At 38.4% G+C, this 22,858-nt stretch overlaps 1 protein-coding gene across 3 annotated transcripts in view; it reads left to right on the forward strand.

Annotated features, from left to right (window-relative positions):
* Positions 1-22,858, forward strand: part of LOC137403791 (uncharacterized) — a 29,033-nt gene that overhangs the window by 3,569 nt on the left and 2,606 nt on the right. For 2 of the 3 annotated variants that reach the window (XM_068089837.1, XM_068089835.1), the window contains exons 3-10: positions 12,460-12,631; positions 12,914-13,047; positions 13,553-13,714; positions 15,618-15,752; positions 16,014-16,187; positions 17,928-18,038; positions 18,970-19,078; positions 21,758-21,939. In XM_068089837.1, coding sequence (XP_067945938.1) covers positions 12,460-12,631; positions 12,914-13,047; positions 13,553-13,714; positions 15,618-15,752; positions 16,014-16,187; positions 17,928-18,038; positions 18,970-19,078; positions 21,758-21,939 — 1,179 coding nt within the window. The remainder of the gene's footprint in view (positions 1-12,459; positions 12,632-12,913; positions 13,048-13,552; positions 13,715-15,617; positions 15,753-16,013; positions 16,188-17,927; positions 18,039-18,969; positions 19,079-21,757; positions 21,940-22,858) is intronic. The other variant, XM_068089838.1, reaches the window with a different exon arrangement.

The following is a 22,858-nucleotide window of genomic DNA, read 5'->3' on the forward strand; positions in this document are numbered from 1 at the left end:
TGCATCTTTAGACCTACTCACTGATTTTAACCATTGTCAAAAAAGCTAGTCATACACTGAATTAGTTGCTGTTCATGCCGGGAACTGTTGTTTTGATAACGTAAATTTTTACCAATTCAAGAAAAACATCTGCGGAGCTAGGGCCTTTTGGGTTCTAATGCTCAGTAGGAAATTTTTACGTTTTAGTTGGTGCATAAGCCTTGTAAATCATGTTTGATCAGTTCATCTTACTGTCACTATCTGTTCGGATTAGGGAAAATTGTTAGCTTTTTGACCTTAAACGATAACAGCTGGCACGGAGCCAATCACGCCAATCTAGTCCATCCAATATCATTATCCGGTTGTGTTTTGTTTTTATGTTTAGAGTTGACCTCAATTTTTTCTCTCTGACATCAACAGGGGTGGAAACATACCACATTTTATAGGCTCTACCACACTGAAGTCAAATTATGGGAATTTGCTGGCAAATCTAATGTCTAGCGATGCGTATAGTTATAACCCGTCATTATTATAATATCAACATACGCACAAAATGTTTGAAGTTTTTCATATAATTGATTTACTTACGAGAAATTGGTGTGGCTGGTTAAAATTCAAATATGAAACAAAGTAATGGAAATATGATACAAAAATGTATGAGCCAAATTAATTTTATTCTATGAGTAAGTTACTCTGCATGTCTCTACTCCTACATCTACCACTGACTGTACGTGTCTAGTTCTATCCCATGAGTAAGTTACTCTGTATGTCTCTACTCCTACATCTACCACTGACTGTACGTGTCTAATTCTATCCGATGAGTAAGTTACTCTGTATGTCTCTACTCCTACATCTACCACTGACTGTACATGTCTAATTCTATTCCATGAGTAGGTTACTCTGTGTGTCTCTACTCCTATATCTACCACTGACTGTACGTGTCTAGTTCTATCCGATGAGTAAGTTACTCTGTGTGTCTCTACTGCCACATCTACCACTGACCGTACGTGTCTAATTCTATTCCATGAGTAGGTTACTCTGTGTGTCTCTACTCCAACATCTACCACTGACCGTACGTGTCTAATTCTATTCCATGAGTAGGTTACTCTGTGTGTCTCTACTCCTACATCTACCACTGACTGTACGTGTCTAATTCTATTCCATGAGTAAGTTACTCTGTGTGTCTCTACTCCTATATCTACCACTGACTGTACGTGTCTAATTCTATTCCATGAGTAGGTTACTCTGTGTGTCTCTACTCCTATATCTACCACTGACTGTACGTGTCTAGTTCTATCCGATGAGTAAGTTACTCTGTGTGTCTCTACTGCCACATCTACCACTGACCGTACGTGTCTAATTCTATTCCATGAGTAGGTTACTCTGTGTGTCTCTACTCCAACATCTACCACTGACCGTACGTGTCTAATTCTATTCCATGAGTAGGTTACTCTGTGTGTCTCTACTCCTACATCTACCACTGACTGTACGTGTCTAATTCTATTCCATGAGTAAGTTACTCTGTGTGTCTCTACTCCTATATCTACCACTGACTGTACGTGTCTAGTTCTATCCGATGAGTAAGTTACTCTGTGTGTCTCTACTCCTACATCTACCACTGACTGTACGTGTCTAGTTCTATCCGATTAGTAAGTTACTCTGTATGTCTCTACTCCTACATCTACCACTGACTGTACGTGTCTAGTTCTATCCGATGAGTAAGTTACTCTGTGTGTCTCTACTCCTACATCTACCACTGACTGTACGTGTCTAGTTCTATCCGATGAGTAAGTTACTCTGTGTGTCTCTACTGCCACATCTACCACTGACTGTACGTGTCTAATTCTATTCCATGAGTAAGTTACTCTGTGTGTCTCTACTCCTATATCTACCACTGACTGTACGTGTCTAGTTCTATCCGATGAGTAAGTTACTCTGTTTGTCTCTACTGCTACATCTACCACTGACCGTACGTGTCTAATTCTATTCCATGAGTAGGTTACTCTGTGTGTCTCTACTCCTACATCTACCACTGACCGTACGTGTCTAGTTCTATCCGATGAGTAAGTTACTCTGTGTGTCTCTACTCCTACATCTACCACTGACTGTACGTGTCTAGTTCTATCCCATGAGTAAGTTACTCTGTATGTCTCTACTCCTACATCTACCACTGACTGTACGTGTCTAATTCTATTCCATGAGTAGGTTACTCTGTGTGTCTCTACTCCTATATCTACCACTGACTGTACGTGTCTAGTTCTATCCGATGAGTAAGTTACTCTGTGTGTCTCTACTCCTACATCTACCACTGACTGTACGTGTCTAATTCTATTCCATGAGTAGGTTACTCTGTGTGTCTCTACTCCTACATCTACCACTGACTGTACGTGTCTAGTTCTATCCGATGAGTAAGTTACTCTGTGTGTCTCTACTCCTACATCTACCACTGACTGTACGTGTCTAATTCTATTCCATGAGTAGGTTACTCTGTGTGTCTCTACTCCTATATCTACCACTGACTGTACGTGTCTAGTTCTATCCGATGAGTAAGTTACTCTGTATGTCTCTACTCCTATATCTACCACTGACTGTACGTGTCTAATTCTATTCCATGAGTAGGTTACTCTGTGTGTCTCTACTCCTACATCTACCACTGACTGTACGTGTCTAGTTCTATCCGATGAGTAAGTTACTCTGTGTGTCTCTACTCCTACATCTACCACTGACTGTACGTGTCTAATTCTATTCCATGAGTAGGTTACTCTGTGTGTCTCTACTCCTACATCTACCACTGACTGTACGTGTCTAGTTCTATCCGATGAGTAAGTTACTCTGTGTGTCTCTACTCCTACATCTACCACTGACTGTACGTGTCTAGTTCTATCCGATGAGTAAGTTACTCTGTTTGTCTCTACTGCTACATCTACCACTGACCGTACTTGTCGGCAAGCTTCCAGTCCTGTTCATGTGTCCATAACTTACAGTCACAACAGAAATAGCTTTCTGTTGATCGTTACTCACTCGATTTATTTTTTTACATTTTGTGTCTTGCTGTAGAAACTCTGCTTGTGAAATTAATTCATTTGTAAATGTGAAATTTTGTAAGTAGAAATGAATTTTACCCTATAAATTCCCTAATCGTTCCAAGTCCCACAAAACCCAGGCATAATAGGTTTATAAATTATATATAATGGTTAAAACCTGCTAGAAATACATGCTAGAATTAGATTACTGCGTATAAATATAAAAAGTAAACGTGGAAAAAAGAAAAAACAGAAAAATAATGAATAAAAACTATGATTGATATTTTTTGTTTACCTGTAACGTTGGCTGTCTAGGAAGGAAGAAAGTTGTTGGGCGTCAGCCAATCGCAGAGCAGCTCGGACGCACCACTTTGGAACCGAGCTGCCCATCCACTTAAACGGCCAGCAGCACATTTTGTAAATTTTCAGTTCTCATCTTTCGTATTTAAAAGCATCTTTTGTTATTCGGAATAACATTTCTAAGAGAAGACTTTTCATAACATTGACATTTCGTATTCGGGGTCTTTTGTTAGTGGAGGTTTTACTGTATTCGGGGTCTTTTGTTAGTGGAGGTTTTACTGTATTCGGGGTCTTTTGTTAGTGGAGGTTTTACTGTATTCGGGGTCTTTTGTTAGTGGAGGTTTTACTGTATTCGGGGTCTTTTGTTAGTGGAGGTTTTACTGTATTCGGGGTCTTTTGTTAGTGGAGGTTTTACTGTATTCGGGGTCTTTTGTTAGTGGAGGTTTTACTGTATTCGGGGTCTTTTGTTAGTGGAGGTTTTACTGTATTGTTATCATTAATATACAACTAGTTGATCAATGAAACTAAAATCATGTGTACAAATTTTCCAATTCAAATGACATTTGTTACTAAATATATCTGGTTGTTGATGAAGGTTATTTATCACTTTGTAGTGATCACTTTGGTTAGTTATCTGTAACAATATCATTAAACCAGTAGCATGTCAACCTAGGCTCCCATATGGTTAACATTAGGGACCATGATGATCAGATGTTAGGCTGCCATCCTAGGCTCTCCTATATAGTAGTGACTAATGTAATTGTCTTGTTGATAGCAGCTATTGGCAGACAATTTTGTGACATCCTTATATAATTTAGTTCTATCCAGGGTACTAGCGACCCTACTTGTTACAATTAGGGTCGCTAGTACCCTGTTACAAGACAATGGGAAATGGGTGTATACTTCATTTACGGAATATCTAATAGTGTACGCGCTCAACTCTCTCTCTCTATTCGTCAGCTAGTAGGCAGTCAGGCCTCTCAGAGCATTGTTTGTCTCTCTGTACTTAACTGCCTGGTAAATACAGCAGGATTGAAATGGAGTGGGTGATGTACTGCACTGACCACAATGGTGTTTACTTAGCTAATGATGCTAGTGATTGTGCCGTGACTACTATGAAAGGTTTTAGTATACAGCTGTTGTCCCTACCTACCAAGCAGTAGCTGGACCATATTGATATGGAAATTTGTTCTCAAGGGTCAGCAATTACGCCAATCTTCTTGACGAATTGGCTGGTTAGGCAGTAGCTTTCAATAAATGCAGGCAAGGAGGGCAAATGACCTGAATGTTTGGTAACAAAAACATTTTAATGAGTTCCTCTGTGGCATGAACACAGCTAGTGAGTGTTCGAGTTGGTTTCTCTGTAGATGACGCATTGCTGTACTTCTGGTATTGCACTGACTCGCCTCGCGGCCCAGTTTCCTTTTGAGCTTGTTGAAGCTCAATTGATGGGTGCGTGTTAACAATGGGAGCAAGCGCCGAGATCATTCTGTATTGTTACTAATTCGATCAGCTTGTTATTCAAGCTTCTTATATTATAGGAAAGTTCCCATCTGGAATGTTGCGCAACTTTCAAAAAACATAGTTCCTAGACAGAGCTTTTTGTATGAGTGACGATAAAGTACAAGATTTGGTGCGTATGGTACTGATTTTGAAGAATCCCAGGTTGGCATGTATATTCATGGTACTCAGGCTTTTCCAAGACTAAACAGATGAGATCCGGTTTCAATATTATTTGTCATCAAGTGTGTGATATTGACCTAGCCTTATCATGTTGTGTTGCTTGCACTTCTATTAACAATGGGTACTTTTGAACACCCCGTAATTTTCGTATTTGTATAAAAATCGTGCTAGTTTTGCAATAACAGGAGTATACGATAATTAAGGTCCAAACACACTAGGCAATTTTATCGCGAGCGTCATGAGGAGGGAGGAGATATCGCTGATGTGTGCATAAATACACTTGAGCGATTCACTAGAAAACGATATAATGGGCACGCTCACAAACTGCCCATAAAATTCTGTATCATTAGTTTCTTCGGAGTTGTTAATAAATTTAGCTAAGTCAATATGGCGCCGACGTTTAGGCGACAACGTAAACAACTTCTGCATTTGTTATTAAACCTATCTCACTTTCACGGATGGTGCACTGCCTCCACTACAAGAAGACATAAGAAAAGACAATTATTGTATTTTTAACTGTAGTATTTTTACGATTTTTATACATATTTCATTTTGTAGTGGTTTTTTACATTTAATATATTAAATATTTACTGTTATCAAGATGGTCAACCTGCGCAACGATTGACTCCAAATGTTGGTTTTCAACTCGAATTTTTGTAATTTTTGTTTGTTATGGTCTACAGGACTGAGAGTGCTATTATTAAATTTATGAACAATTCAGTGTTCTTTCTGAAAATGTTTCAATATTAACAAAATGGCAAATTGTCGCTGCTGTACGTTGGTGAACATCGATAAGAAATAATTACCCGCCATAAACTTGCATTCTGGTAAAATCAATTATTTTACCAGAATAAAAAATTGTCCCCTGGGGGGGACAATTATTAATTATTGCAATGGTGTCTCTTTCAACGTTTTAAAGAAAACATCGTTTATGTCATACGAACAGTATTCGAGTCTATCAAGGTTGAAAGGCTATAGGCCTACTTATAAAGGCTTTACTGAACACTGTCACATTTTATTCAGCATGATAGCGCCTTTATTGAACCAACCCAAGAACCTTATTCAAGCCTGTTAAAGTTTGAGGCGTGCGCTTTCAGTCGTTTAAATTAGAATTCTCAGGTTATCTTATCACTGTGTGCGAGCATTCCTTTAAAAGTCGAGTACGTCTCCTTAGCTCACTGCAATTAGAGGCTATGCATGTTTTCTAAAAAGTTTCGTTACACAAACAATGACTTCGCGATCTTGGCTGGACATGTCTGAGTCCACTGGCAAGGGAAGGTTGATGACTGGTGATATGAGCAATTGCAGGTTTAACCCTTTCACTGCCATCCATGTACAAATTTAGCTTAAGCCTACGGCCTACTGCCAGCCATTTTACTGAAAATTGTCGATTTGGCTGCATGAGATGTATGTCATTTTTTCAGTTTTAAACCGTCTCTAGAGCATTTTTGTAATATATTTTGTGTTGCCAAGGTGTTAAAAACCGAGCTATGCAAAACATTCAATGTATTTAGATAGTTTATAATTACTCACCAATATAGGATTATTCATCGTAGAAAGGTATGTGTAAAGGACAACTTCAGGTATGTTTCCGTCTAACCACTTCCTCTCCACTGTACCCTGTCAACCGCAGATACTGTAAAGCCTCTGTTTGAACCGCATTGTGCTCTATTTTTAACACTTGCCCCATAGTGGTAGTGAAATAGATGTGGCATTCAAATGGAGGATGGTGTTGCATTTTTCAAATAAATTGTCAGCATTTTGGAAAGATAAATTTAATCATTTTATGGGTGAAGCGATTGTCACCTATATTTGCCCTTTTTGTGGTAAGTGACATTAGCCCTTTTGGATGCAAGAAATCTGCTAACCTACTTCCAACTTGTCAAAGATCTCTTAATAAATATGCCTTGAGAAGCTGAGAGATATCTCTATCAGTCATCTTGTTATCTCTATCTTGCTTACAATTAACCCGCGATGGTATTATAGCCGTTTTATTTCATTCTGAATTTAAAGGCATGTTTTCATTTTATTGGTACATTTACCAATGCTGTATAAAAGCTCATTGCACTCATTGATATGTTTGCTACAGTTTGCAGCCAAAATTAGCTTTCTATGTGCAATAGAAAGAGAATAAGGAGTGCTGGCCCACTGTAAGATCAGATTACTGCAATGATGCTATCAAATAATATGCTATAAATCTGCAAATTTATATGTTATATAACAACAATAATATATCAAATAATTCAAATATATATTCATGAACAAGTGACATAAACGAATCATACTTATATTACATGTAGAAACAAAAATTAACGTTTTTAAAACAAAAATATTTGCATCATTTGCTCGGTTAGCTGCATTCTGATTGTTGCTTTCGATGGAATGAACATCATCTGGTTGTTCAATACCTTCCACAACATCTTCTGACCTCAACTCTTCTGAAGTTCTTCTACGCGTTGCATTTAGCACGAATACATGTAACTATAAATTTTTAGTCACCTGTGCGTCAAGCGCAACTTTTAGCCTAAAACTAGTCGTTCATGTACCATCGTATATATAAACAATTTTTTATATACTTTGAAGTACCAAGACCGCGTTAAACAAAGAGCTACTATTAGCCTGATATAGTTGAAAATTATTTCTATTGTGCTGCTTTCAAACTTTTAAGGAAAAAGCTGAAAAGCTTTGGAGCCTGGAGGTAGAAAATTGACTTCGATACAGACAGGAACAACAAAGAACTACTCGTTATTGATGTCATGTAATCATTAGTAGCACAGTTTTGTGGACACTTTTCTACTGATCACTTTCTATTATGGGTTTGTGAAGATCAAAGTTGTGGCTAAATGGAGGTGGTGTTCAATTAAAGGTTTAATGGTAATCTCTACGCATACCCTGGTGCCGCCAGATCCTTGCCATATTGAGCTACGAAAGGCTGCTTGTCATTGACATGTAGATTGACTCAGAGCTGTCAGTGTTTAGACACATCAGATAGAGTGATTGAATTACTGCAGGGAACGAAATCAACTTTTGACCTATTCTATAGTAAAATGAACTTACACAAAATTAAGTGGATTTTATCAGAAAATATCGATATATTTCTATCATTTGTGATTGTTTTTTAATGTTTGAGGTGATCATTTTTGCCATAATGTTTCAAGATTAGAATTGACACAATTTGATGGCATTTAAAATGCTCAGAAGAGGAGCATGTATGAAATGGCATCACTAGTCGCCGTGGCTGCTGTAGTTAATATCATACATAGCGCTCAAGTTGCAGCGGTACATGTCCTCGTTGTGTCGGTCTCTTTACAACTATAGACATCATAATCACACTTTCGCTTGATCTAGTGTTTTAATCGCGATCAGGTTTTATCTATTTTAATCTTGAAACATCCTGGCAGTCAGATCACTTCAAACATCAACAACAATTGCAAATGATAGAGAAATAGTGATACTTGATAATTTCTGATAAAACCTAAAATTTGGTTTAAGTTCATCGTTAAGTCAGATAGGTAACTATCCTCTAGTCGGGAGAAAGAGAAGAGAGACCATCCATATATGACTCCACTAGCCAGACTTTGGTATTTCTTTCTAGACACATGGGTCAGCTAACAATTGCTAGTTAACCAACGGAAGGTTATCATGCCATGCATATAGTTGCAACCAGGACTCTAGGAACGTGACATTTCTGTAACCTTATCAGTAACCAGACTGATATTTTAGGATGAGACGACTGTCCATGTAGCCTACATGACATCTATTCTGCCAACTTTTTATCACATATCTGATGTGCTTAACACAATTACATGTGGCAATGCTGTTCTGCGCTGCCAAGTGTTCCTCCAATAAACAGACTTTGGCACTGGTATTTCAAGCTTTTGTATGGAGGTGCATATCTTGCCTTATTTGTTGGTTACAAGTTATTCTCATTTGACTGGCTCATGTAGCGAGCTCCGTCAACTGGCAGTCATAAATTTCAAGTTCTAAAAGTGATTTACCCTAGGACACTTAAGTATTCGCGGCATCTAACTTTCGCGTTTTCGCGGAGTCATCATCACGCGAAAAATTCATGCGCGAAACTAAACTATCATAACGAACTAGCGAAAATTCGAAATTAAATAGCTATGTTCTACGCAGGCCTGTATTCACTGGTTGCAAGTTGGGGGGGGGGCTAATGTTAGACGACTAGTTATGAACATCTGGGGTGTGGAGAAGGGGGGGGGGTGCTGTAAGCTCCCAACAGGTTTCTCTTATGCAGGGCCTCAGCCGGGCCTCTCACGTGAAGTTTTAAAAAATTTTATTGGCAAGTATCAACATTTTTCTATTTTTTGAGATTTGCTTTGTTTTAGCTGATGTGACTGACAAAACGTTTTAAAATTAAAACAGGCAAAACTTGTATGCAGTTAAAAAGCTCAGAAAGAAGACATCTTTTTTTTAAGCGTTTTAACAAAGATCATTTTTGCCGATTTTATTTCAAGTTCATTAAGTAGGATATGGGCAAGCAGATGTTTGCTAAAACTTGATATTTTGCAAACCTTTATAAAAGTCGTTAACAAGAATATTTTGCCGCTGATGAAGATAATAATGACGCCTAAGAACTACTAAAAGTTGACGTTTGTATCTATGGCTTCGAATAAAGTGATATTCTACAGCGATAAAAACCTTTCTATAGCCGTTGGACTATGAAATTCCTAAAAAGTTGGGGCGTCTTAGCCGGCCAGCTGTCCAAGGAAATACGGACCTGTAGTTCATTGATATCCACAACAAAATCGTCATATTAGAAATGCAGATAATTTTGTGTGTGATGGAGCTCATTGGGAAATTTCTAGTAAATTTGTTAATACAACGAATGAGCAGCATGACAAAGCAAATTAAGATAACAAGTTTTTTTGGAAAAGCCAAGACAAACGAAGAAGATGATGATATCAGTTTAGTCACCGAATTTGTAACTGATGAGGATGAAAGTCTGGTAGGTGAAGTCATACAATTAAATAATACTTATTGTAGTGATGAATTTTACTGCCAACCAAAAACGATAACAACCCTCACCAGGTCCAACCATGTTATACAGTTCTGGTTGTGATGTTGGTTGTTATCTATTTTCTTTTTTATGAGACATGTACTGTATTTGATTTTTTTTAAATTTGAAATATTGTGAACTCAAAACGTGCCATGGCCATCGCTTGCTATAAATACTTGAGATCTAATATTGGTACCATATCGGTCACGACGGAAAGGACCGAGACGTCATTGATAGTCCAAGAAACAAATGGCAGCAAGCGATCACGTTGAATTATCGATTTCTGCCATACATTTATACCTGCGGGTTACAAATACAAACTAGTCGCAAATATAACAACTTTTTTTACTAGAGGACCGGACCTGAGGAATCTAATTTGTTTGTTCCACTGTATTTATTTTCACATCACTATATTTTCGCACTCATCAGAGCTGCGAAATTAAGTTGCAGCGAAATTTTACTCTGTGTGCTACTCACGAAACTAAATACTAGCGAAATATAAGTGTCTTAGGGTATTACCCAGTGACAGGATAAATTTATTAAAGGAGGATCTAGTCTGGTTTACACATGTTTCACATGATACAGGCGGGAACACATGTACAGTGAAACTCTGGATAACTCGCCCTCGGATAGCTCGAACACATGGTTAGCTCAAACGGATTTGTTTGGTCCGTTCCCACGCAATGATAAATTGCTTTAGATAACTCGACCTTAACTTCGTTATCTTGAACAGTTTTTTGCCCAACGGCTATCGAGACGGTTGTTATCACTTTAGAATATCACTTTATTCCAAGCCATAGAGATAAACATCAACTTTTAGTAGTTCTTAGGTGTCATTATTACCACTATCGGCGAAATATTTTCGTTAACGACTTTTATAAAGGTTTGCAAAAATTCAAATTTTACCAAACATCCGCTTGGGGATAGCCCTCCGTAAGCAAGGAGAAGCGAGGTAACCTTCAGATAAATCGGGAAAAAAATCGGCAAAACTGGTTTTTGTTAAAACGCTCAAAAGAAAAATATGTCTTTTTTTCTGAGCGTTTCAACCGCGATCAGGTTTTGCCTATTTTAATTTGAAAACGTCCTGGCAGTCACATCACCTAAAACAAACAAATGAATCTCAAGTAATAAAAGGAAAATATTTATACTTTCTGATAAAAATTGTTAAAACATTACATGAGAGGTCTCTTAACTTGCAACAAGCAATCAATGTTTTTGATTTATATATAGTTTGTATATGTACTGATAAATACAATAATACATGCACTTGTGACAGTGTTCTCATAACTTGAACGCTCTGATAACTTCAACACTTTCTCTCGGTCCCGTGAAGGTCGAGTTTCACTGTATTTGCCTGCACCAAGCGCTATGCGCCTTCGACTGCATTCTGTGTATGTCAGGCATCATCCCCTTCAAACCGTCAAACGTTAGAGTCTAAAATAAGCTCAACCATTTCAATTCGTTTTTCATAGTAAAACTTTTACATAATTCAATCCCTAGTAGTACCACAATCCCTAGTAGTACCACAATCCCTAGTAGTACCACATTCCCTAGTAGTACCTAGTAGTACCACAATCCCTAGAAGTACCACAATCCCTAGTAGTACCACATTCCTTAGTAGTACCATGTTCCCTAGTAGTACCACATTCCCTAGTAGTACCACAATCCCTAGTAGTACCACATTCTCTAGTAGTACCATGTTCCCTAGTAGTACCACAATCCCTAGTAGTACCACAATCCCTAGTAGTACCACAATCCCTAGTAGTACCACAATCCCTAGTAGTACCACATTCCCTAGTAGTACCATGCTCCCTAGTAGTACCACATTCCCTAGTAGTACCACAATCCCTAGTAGTACCACAATCCCTAGTAGTACCACATTCCCTAGTAGTACCATGCTCCCTAGTAGTACCACATTCCCTAGTAGTACCACAATCCCTAGTAGTACCACATTCCCTAGTAGTACCATGTTCCCTAGTAGTACCATGTTTTCTATTGCAACCAGCTTCGAGGTGGCGATTCTTCAAGCACGTGTATGAAAAGAATTTGACTTGTCCGCCATTGAACTCACGCTAACCACAGCTTTTGTTCTATCGATATATTAACTTGCTTTGTTATCAATGTTTTATTTTATTGTTTTAATAAGGCCACGTAATACAGTTTTATACAAAATAGCCTTGAAATAATACATTGCTTAGGTTAAGGAACCTAGACTAATATTACATACCGAAGAACTCAGTGTTTTTATACCAGTTCATGGAAGCTCTGTGTGGGAGCACAACTACTACTCTGCTCCTCTTGTTGCCATTATAAGCATGCTTTCCTCTCTTTTACTTTTTAGGTTTCTAAATCAAATAGTAATTCAACTCTTGATTATGTTTCATAATTAAAATTTCATTCGATTTCGAAACTCATGTGAGCAGCTGAGAATCGTTTATTGTCTTCTTGTTGTAGTAAGTGTGATTGCTGATAACGAAAGATGCCCGAGCAGCAGTAAGAGCTCAGGCTATCTCTATCAGTACGGGAATGAGTGCTACCAGTTCATACTGCAAGAGAAAACTTGGCTAGATGCTAAATCTTACTGTTACGCTAGAGGAGCCTCCCTAGCCACCGCCAAGAATAGCGCGTGAGTTAGCAGGCAGCACCGGAGTTGTTTCCTTGTGAATAATGGATGCCGTGTGTCTGCATTGTTTGTACATTTTTGCTACTAACATCTGGCTTGACTAGACCTAAACATAGCGTTGAGCGCTATCTGAGAGCTATCGGTAGAACATTCTTAATATATTGGTCACTTAAATCTATTTATCAACAAGTATAAATTGCAGTAAGGGGGTTGATGTTTAATTTACATCAGAATATCAACCTTATTGTAAGAGGGGCATTTCCCGAGCTTCATTTTGGATTTCAGGAAACACACCTGGCTTGTCAGCGTCCTGGAAAATAACCTAAAATCTGTCTATGACAAGCAGGGCTTCTGGCTTGGACTTCACGACAGAAGCGTTGAGGGAAGGTGGCTGTGGGATGAGGGTCCGGGCAACCAAGGTAGGCTCAAGATCGGACAGCACATTTTCAGCTCTTAGTTCTGTATTTTGTTACATGGTGGGTATGAGAATATGCCATCTTGGCATGCAGAACAGAATATACCATGTGACAAAAAGAAAATTGTCTCTTGATAAATGTCAACAATGTTGGCGTGTACCAAAATGGTCGCATGGCAGCAACGTGAAGGCAGCAATTTCTTTGGGAAAAAGTGATTCATACCGTAAGGGTCATAAAACGGTATGTTTAATGGCCATAGGCCTCTTTCTCCATTATTGTGATAAAAGTATGATAAGTAGTATTCGCTCGCCGTGCCTGGCCTTTCCACTGAGAGTCGCTCAATGGTCCTCACGGTGCTCATTGTCTGATATTTCTCTTTCATACGCTTGGCCAAAGATCTGCTAGTCGACCTGTCGTTGGGTGTTCTATGTATCAGTTACCAATAACTAGCCAAACTTTCCATCTGCAGTGTTAGTGTGCCTATATGTCTCATCTTGTTCATTTGTAGACTCGAGTCTCTCCTGGTCCTACTGGAAACCTGGAGAGCCAAATGACATCACAGGACAGGACTGCGTTTATATGAGGCGCTCGTACAATTGGAAGTGGGTTGATGTCGGCTGTGGTGACACATGGCATATCGGAAGAACGTATTCATTCGCTTGTCAGTATGGTAAGGGGTAAAATATTGTGTTTTAGAGTTGTCCGCTCTAGTTGTTATGACAAATACAAATTGTACATATGACTAGTACATGTGACTATGTGACTAGTACATGTGACTATGTGACTAATACATGTGACTATGTGACTAGTACATGTGACTATGTGATCAGTACATGTAACTATGTGACTAGTACATGTGACTATGTGACCCAGTACATGTGACTATGTTGTGACTAGTACATTTGACTATGTGACTAGTACATGTGACTATGTTGTGACTAGTACATGTGACTATGTGACTAATACATGTGACTATGTGACTAGTGCATGTAACTATGTGATCAGTACATGTGACTATGTGACTAGTACATGTAACTATGTACCTAGTACATGTGACTATGTGTCCAGTACATGTGACTAGTTGACTAGTACATGTGACTATGTGACTAGTACATGTGACTATGTGACTAGTACATGTGACTATGTGACTAGTACATGTGACTATGTGACTAGTACATGTAACTATGTGCCTAGTACATGTGACTATGTGTCCAGTACATGTGACTAGTTGACTAGTACATGTGACTAGTTGACTAGTACATGTGACTATGTGACTAGTACATGTGACTATGTGACTAGTACATGTGACTATGTGACTAGTACATGTGACTATGTGACTAGTACATGTGACTATGGGACTAGTACATGTGACTATGTGACTAGTACATGTGACTGTGGGACTAGTACATGTAACTATGTGACTAGTACATGTGACTATGGGACTAGTACATGTGACTATGTGACTAGTACATGTGACTATGTGACTAGTACATGTGACTATGTGACTAGTACATGTGACTATGTGACTAGTACATGTGACTATGGGACTAGTACATGTGACTATGGGGCTAGTACATGTGACTATGTGACTAGTACATGTGACTGTGGGACTAGTACATGTAACTATGTGACTAGTACATGTGACTATGGGACTAGTACATGTGACTATGTGACTAGTACATGTGACTATGTGACTAGTACATGTGACTATGTGACTAGTACATGTGACTATGTGACTAGTACATGTGACTATGTGACTAGTACATGTGACTATGGGACTAGTACATGTGACTATGGGGCTAGTACATGTGACTATGTGTCTAGTACATGTAACTATGTGTCATATGCAAATTTGCAGCTTGGCAGTTTTCTTAAAAATACTAACGTCTCAAAGATAAACTTACACAAAATATTAGTAGATTTTAAGAGAAAGTATCTGTATTTTTCTATCATTTGCAATTGTTTTTGGTGTTTGAGATGATCTGACTGTTAAAACTCTCAAGTTGAAGTACAAGTGTAATTATGACGTCTACAGTTACACTTCGGTTCAGAGGACGGACAGAATAGAGACGTCTAACGCTGCAACTTGAATACAATAGCCGATATCACCTATAGCAATGATATAGCATTATCAATAGTGAGAGTGACAAGCAGCCGCAATACTAGTGACATCATTTTGGCATTTATTGTTCTTCTGAGCGTTCTAATCTAGTTTTAATAAAGTCTTGTCAATTTTAATCTTGAAGCATCCTGGCAAACAGATCACCTCAAACGTCAAAAACAATCGTATCTGATAGAAAAATAACGATATATTCTATTAAAATCTACTAAAATTTTGTGTAAGTTCATATTTAAAACTTATGCTTTTTCTAGCTATAAAGCTAACAAATTGCTATATACACGTAAATGAAATCACATTCTGTACTTATCTCAAGTTAATCTAATCTCAAGTTACGAATAAACTACTACTGTTATTTAAGCACTGGAAGAACTCAGTATTTCAAACCTTAGAAATAACCACATTATAAACTTCAAGTTATTGAGAAACATAACACTATGCGCATACTTTACAGAGAAGTTGCCCACAACAACCACAACAACCACAACAACTACCACAACAACAACTACAGTACCTACAACTATCAAGCCTACTACGAAGCCCACACTGCCTCGGTCCACTGCTCCCCCTTCTACCACACCTTCAACCAGTTAGTATAGTCTTTAGTTGTCTGGTTCTCCTCTAGAGACTTAAATATATTCCACTTGGGCTTTTTACTAAACTGTCATGCTTGCTTAATCTGCTCATTTGTGTCTATTCTATTTTGCTATATAGTTTAGAAGTACTACTCTCTATTGCTATATAGCTCAGAAGTACTCTTTAAACTAAGAATTCCAAAAGATTATGTACCTTGCTCAACATTCTGCTTAGCTAGTTAGACTGTGTTCTTCATAACCTTGGAAACTTGCAGCCCCACAAGCAGCGTTGCTAACTACAAGCAATCCTCTTACAACATCCACGCTTTCCACATCTATAATGACATCAGCGGTTACCACGACGTCTGTTGAACCAGTGACAGTAGTGTCCAAACCGGTTTACACTACTACTACTGCAACTACTCTAGGAGTTCCGCAAACAATGTTGAGTAGGTTTCGCATGAATCTCTCCGTGACCTCCCCGTAGTTCTCTGAACCGAAGCGCTCATGCCCTTACTTTACCCTCATGTCAGTTAACACCAAACCAACACTAATCGCTGCTTGGCTGCTTTGTTTTTCTTTTGCCCTATGTTAGATGCTCACACGCTATGCTTCCATTGAGGGTGCCTTTGGATTCCTTCCGCTTGACAAACGTAGAAAACTTAAGCTATTAAGTAATGGAGGTTCTCTAGAAATGTTCGTTGAAAGCTATACGTATCCATACACTTGGAGTTATCTGCTACTAGTCGCTTTCTGCAGCACTGATGACTCCAAAATAAATCAAATCAAACAAGTTTGGCATATCGCCATCGTATGTGGTTTACGTAAGCTTTCCGTTATCGAAACCTAAAAATCTCAAACTATTTATAAAAGTCTCTCGCCACAGCTTTTCATGTTGCATCTTCTTTCATGCACTTCCCGACTATCAGTAAATTCTAGCCAACACAGTTTTCACAAACCTTTGTGTACTCCAACCTAGTCAAAAACTACAGTGATGTGCCTAAAATTGTGAAGGAGTTATGATTGGTTTACTCGTGTTTACTAACTAATCACGCGCAATAAAAATAAACTTACACAAAACTTTAGTAGAATTATCAACAATTGTGAGTATTTTTCCATCATTTGCTATTGTTTTTGATGTTTTGATGTGGTCTGACTGACTGGATGTTTCAAGATTAAAATCAACCAAACTTGATCGCGGATAAAACGCTCAGAATTGAAGTGAATGTATGATTATGATGATGTTTATAGTGGCAAAGAGACCGATAGAATAGCGACACGTATCGCTGTAATTTCTACGCAATATCCAATGTCGACCATAGCAACGATAGCAACTAATGACATCATTTTTTTTTCTTGAGCATTTAACCGCGATCAAGTTTAATCGATTTTGATCTTAAAGCAGTCTGGCAGTCAGATCACCGCAAGCAACCAAAACAATCGTAAATGATAGAAAAATAACTGCCAATTTTTGATAAATTCTGCTAAAATTTTGTGCACATTCATTTTTAACCAGCTTTGCCTTTTTATCCAACAGCTTGGTACTTGTGCACTGTCTGCTGATGAATAGACTTGAAAACCTAGTATGGTAGTCGCTGATCCATAGTGGTTCCCACTGGACACTGTAGGAGTCAGTCATATTTTGTTAACATTTAAAGCACCAGGAAGCTATATTAACATCTGTGTATCACACACTTTAATAACGTGTTGTCTCTCTACTACATAGCCTTAACGCCTTAGCGCCTTTGCACCAACACAGACTCAGCCTATAACATGAACAACATAGTAACCTCAAGCATAGTGTTGTCATAGAGTAAGCATAGTGTTGTCATAGTAACCTGTCTTGCTCATGGCCGAAACATTGCTTCCGCCAACTGCAGTAAAAATGCTTAGAACTCTATAAAAATATTTTAAAATGTTAGAAATGTTTAAAATTTAAAATTGATTAATATAGCACAATTTGACGAATAAAGATGCCTTATGACGCCAACAATATTTACATTAGTCAGGGAAGGTTTATCCATGTCAATTGCACACTTGTTTGCACTGTTCTAAATGTTTAAATGACATCCAGCGTGAACTCTTTAGTGTACTACTGCAGTTAACCACTCTTATATATATATATATATATATATATATATATATATATATATATATATATATATATATATATATATATATATATACAGAGACAACTAGTGAGGTACCTGCTCCTCCCCAGCCCCTTATAGATGTGGGAGATAGTGACGGGAACTCGGACAAGATAGGTGATCATTCTGAGGTTGGACTCGTGACTTCAGGTAATCAATTATACTCTAGAAGTTTTCAACACTGCTACATGTTGACAAAGGCTAGCAGATTATCTACAATGTTTTGCTCAGTTATAAGAGTTGTGTCAAGGCTGAAACATCCTGGTGAAATATCGAGTGAATGCTAGTGGTGAATGCTGATGAATTTGTGTATATTAAAAGTACTTGATGTTTTCACCCGCAGATTTGTCATGATTTGCTAGTAGATCGTCGGAGAATACATTTTAAAACGATATACAAACACGATGAAGGACATTAGTTTGACTCGAAGATGAACACTTAGTCACGCTAGAGTAATATAACACCATTCTGGTTAAATTTGTTTGTGAAATAAAATCATGAAGAACTAATACCACGCAAATTATACAATTTATATTGCATACATCATAATAAATCGTAATAAAATTTTTTTAATAAATTAAATTTAAGGATGATAGATTATACTCGTGCCTGACACCTCCAGTAAGCTTTGTAAAGTTGATACTGGTACTAGCCTTTTGCAACCATTCAGTTTCATCTCTAGTGTGCTTCAGTCTGAAGGTCCAATTGCTTCTTTTTATAAATGTGCAAAAGCTGTTGTGTTGAGACGAATGAGAAGCCGGATGTTTTAAAAAATGCAAATTCATGCCTGTTCTTACCGCGGGTTATAATATTGATAGTGACCATGTAAGTTCAAGAACTCCTTAGAACACGCTGTGTTATTATTAGTTAAGAGACGATATTCACTTTATTGGGAATATTTTATAGGATCTAATTGCCAGAGTTGTAGTTCTAATTTTTCGGTTTATGATTTACTATAATTTAATAGTAATAATTTAATATAATCAAATTATATTTAATATAATATAATTACAAGTTAAATCTGCAGCTTGTAACTTTATATGCAGAAGTCTCAATTCTCCAATTTGTACATGGATTGCAGATGAAGACGACTCCCAAAGTAAAAAGACAGCGAGCATCTCTGTCGGCCTCATTGCAGCACTCTTTCTCATCATTGCTATTCTCATCATTGTAATTTTTCTTAAACGGAGGTTTGTCATTTTACTCATCTTCATTGCTCTGTTTCTCAGCTTAACGTGCATCTCGACTCGATTGCTATGCATCTCGACTCGATTGCTATGCATCTCGACTCGATTGCTATGCATCTCGACTCGATTGCTATGCATCTCGACTCGATTGCTATGCATCTCGACTCGATTGCTGTGCATCTCGACTCGATTGCTATGTATTTCGACTCGACTGCTATGCATCTCGACTCGATTGCTATGCAACTCGACTCGATTGCTGTGCATCTTGACTCGATTGCTGTGCATCTCGACTCGATTGCTATGCATCTCAACTCGATTGCTATGCATCTCGACTCGATTGCTATACATCTCGACTCGATTGCTATGCATCTCGACTCGATTGCTATGCATCTCGACTCGATTGCTATGCATCTCGACTCGATTGCTATGCATCTCGACTCGATTGCTATGCATCTCGACTCGATTGCTATGCATCTCGACTCGATTGCTATGCATCTCGACTCGATTGCTATGCATCTCGACTCGATTGCTATGCATTTCGACTCGATTGCTATGCATTTCGACTCGAATGCTATGCATTTCGACTCGATTGCTATGCATTTCGACTCGATTGCTATGCATCTCGACTCGATTGCTATGCATCTCGACTCGATTGCTATGCATCTCGACTCGATTGCTATGCATCTCGACTCGATTGCTGTGCATCTCGACTCGATTGCTATGCATTTCGACTCGATTGCTATGCATCTCGACTCGATTGCTATGCATCTCGACTCGATTGCTATGCATCTCGACTCGATTGCTATGCATCTCGACTCGATTGCTATGCATCTCGACTCGATTGCTGTGCATCTCGACTCGATTGCTATGCATTTCGACTCAAATGCTATGCATCTCGACTCGATTGCTATGCATCTCGACTCGATTGCTATGCATTTCGACTCAAATGCTATGCATCTCGACTCGATTGCTATGCATCTCGACTCGATTGCTATGCATCTCGGCTCGATTGCTATACATCTCGACTCGATTGCTATACATCTCGACTCGATTGCTATGCATCTTGACTCGATTGCTATGCATCTCGACTCGATTGCTATGCATCTCGACTCGATTGCTATACATCTTGACTCGATTGCTATGCATCTCGACTCGATTGCTATACATCTCGACTCGATTGCTATGCATCTCGACTCGATTGCTATGCATCTCGACTCGATTGCTATACATTTTGACTCGATTGCTATGCATCTCGACTCGATTGCTATACATCTCGACTCGATTGCTATGCATCTCGACTCGATTGCTATGTATTTCGACTCGATTGCTGTGCATCTCGACTCGATTGCTATGCATCTCGACTCGATTGCTATGCATCTCGACTCGATTGCTATGCATCTCGACTTGATTGCTATGCATTTCGACTCAAATGCTATGCATCTCGACTCGATTGCTATGTATTTCGACTCGATTGCTATGCGTTTTGACTCGATTGCTATGCATTTCAACTCGATTGCTATGCATTTCAACTCGATTGATATGCATTTCAACTCGATTGCTATGCATTTCAACTCGATTGCTATGCATTTCAACTCGATTGCTATGCATTTCAACTCGATTGCTATGCATTTAAATTTGATTGCTATGCATTTCATCTCGATTGCTATGCATTTAAATTTGATTGCTATGCATTTCGACTCGATTGTTCTGCATTTCAACTCGATTGCTATGCATTTCAACTCGATTGTTATACAGTTCAACTCGATTGCTATGCATTTCAACTCGATTGCTATGCATTTCAACTCGATTGCTATGCATTTCAACTCGATTGCTATGCATCTCGACTCGATTGTTCTGCATTATAAATTAGACTCATCCTAACAATCAACCTGATCGAGAGTTGCTAACACATATATTCAGCTGCAAGAATAGGCCTCAGTCAGTAATACTGCTTGGGTTTATCTGGCTAATAATAGAATTACCGTAAAACCTCTATTTGAACGTCATGGCGCTCTGTTTTTTAACCCTTCCCTTAGAGTAGCCCTTTATTAGGTGTGACGTTCCAATGAAGTAAAACGTTGAAATAGGAACTACTATTAGCCTGATACAGATACTAATTATTTTTGCGGTGTTGCTTTCAAAGTTTTAACGAACAAACCGTAAAGATTCTTTTCGTTTCTAGCCTCTGCATATCAGTCTATATCGATTGAAGTATATATCGATTGAAGTCTATATCGACTCTGTATCAGCGTATCGAAGTCCGTTTTCTTACTGTAAGACTTGGAGTTGGAAAACGGACCTCGATACGAACAGAAACAACAAACAAATTAATTGTTATTGATGTAATCAAATCATTATTAGTACGGTTTTGTGGACACTGTTCTACTGATCACTTGTTATTATGAGTTCGCAAAGATTAATAATGTCAAATAGTGGCAGTCAAATGCAAGTGGTGTTCAAATGCAAGTGGCATTCAATTACAGTGTGACCCTCCATTTTTCAACCCTTCCCCCAATGGCGCTCAAATAGAGATAGCGTTCAAATAGAGGTGGTATTCAAATAAAGGTGACATCCAAATACAGGTTTTGCGGTATATTGGGAGAATAGAATGGAGTTGTGTCATCCTACTGTCTATTATTAGCCGTCATGGATGTTTTGTATTAAGAGTTTATGTGTTTATAGGAGGGATAAAAACAACCTTCCTCTGGCACATAGCCTTGCTAACCCCTGCTATGTTGGCCGAGCATGCACAAATGACCTCAACAGGGATGACAATCCGTACGCGACATGCGAAGATCTGGGCTTGGAAGGCAACGTGAATGTGTATGTGGATGTGGGAGACAACCCCAAAGCTGCATTCACTGGTGCGTAGAACTGGTGATATTGTATAGCACGGCATTTCCATTTTCGGAAAATCGTTTCTTGATAACATCGTGATACTTGGAAACAGGCAAAACATGGCAAATATCGTTCTAACGATGTTTTGCCTCTGAGGTTTATCATTCAGCATATTTCTCGGACAAATGAAAATGTTAATCTTCAAAAGTTTCAACTGCAGGTAGTGAGTGTTATGCAGTTATTATCAAAGACTAGCATGTTGTAATTTTTACTGTCTGCTAAAGTAAAAAAATAATTTAAAGTTATTTCAAATTAAAACTATTTTCATAAAACCTTATGACTGTTAAAGCACATCAATTACATAAGCACTGTTTCAGCTTATTCAGGTTCTTCAATATCTTGGCTTTCAAATGAGCCATTGTTTGACATGGTGAGACAGACAATGGTTGGTGTTTATAGGATTTCCTCAGAGCTCTACCGCAGAAATGTTTATGGTATAGCCTCGAAAATTGTGACGTCCCAATTTTAATATTCGGTGTTTTGTGCTCTTACCGCTTATTTTATTGCTTACCGTTTATATTTATCAACTACGATAATGACGCTAGTGGCAGAAGAAGGTAGGACAACTCCAGAGAACCAATGAAGATGACAAAGAAATTCCAAGATTCAGATTCCAAGCACCATACTATGTTTTCCCGATGATATTATGCACTAGCCCTCTCTTTTTATTGTGATGTTGAGGGGCACAACAGAGACTAATTAATTTCAAGCACTGCGTGATCTCGCGAAAGTGCACTTGACATATATAGTCCCAGGGCGATGCCACTGCAGGTCACAATTTAATCGATGCGATTTCATTACCTTTATCAACGACAGTATATTTATTGAAGCATAATTAATTAACCCAGAACATGTGTTTGTATTGGTCGGCGTTAACACCATCCC

Source organism: Watersipora subatra, chromosome 9, assembly GCF_963576615.1.
Source record: "Watersipora subatra chromosome 9, tzWatSuba1.1, whole genome shotgun sequence".
Classification (NCBI taxonomy): Eukaryota; Metazoa; Bryozoa; class Gymnolaemata; order Cheilostomatida; family Watersiporidae; genus Watersipora; species Watersipora subatra.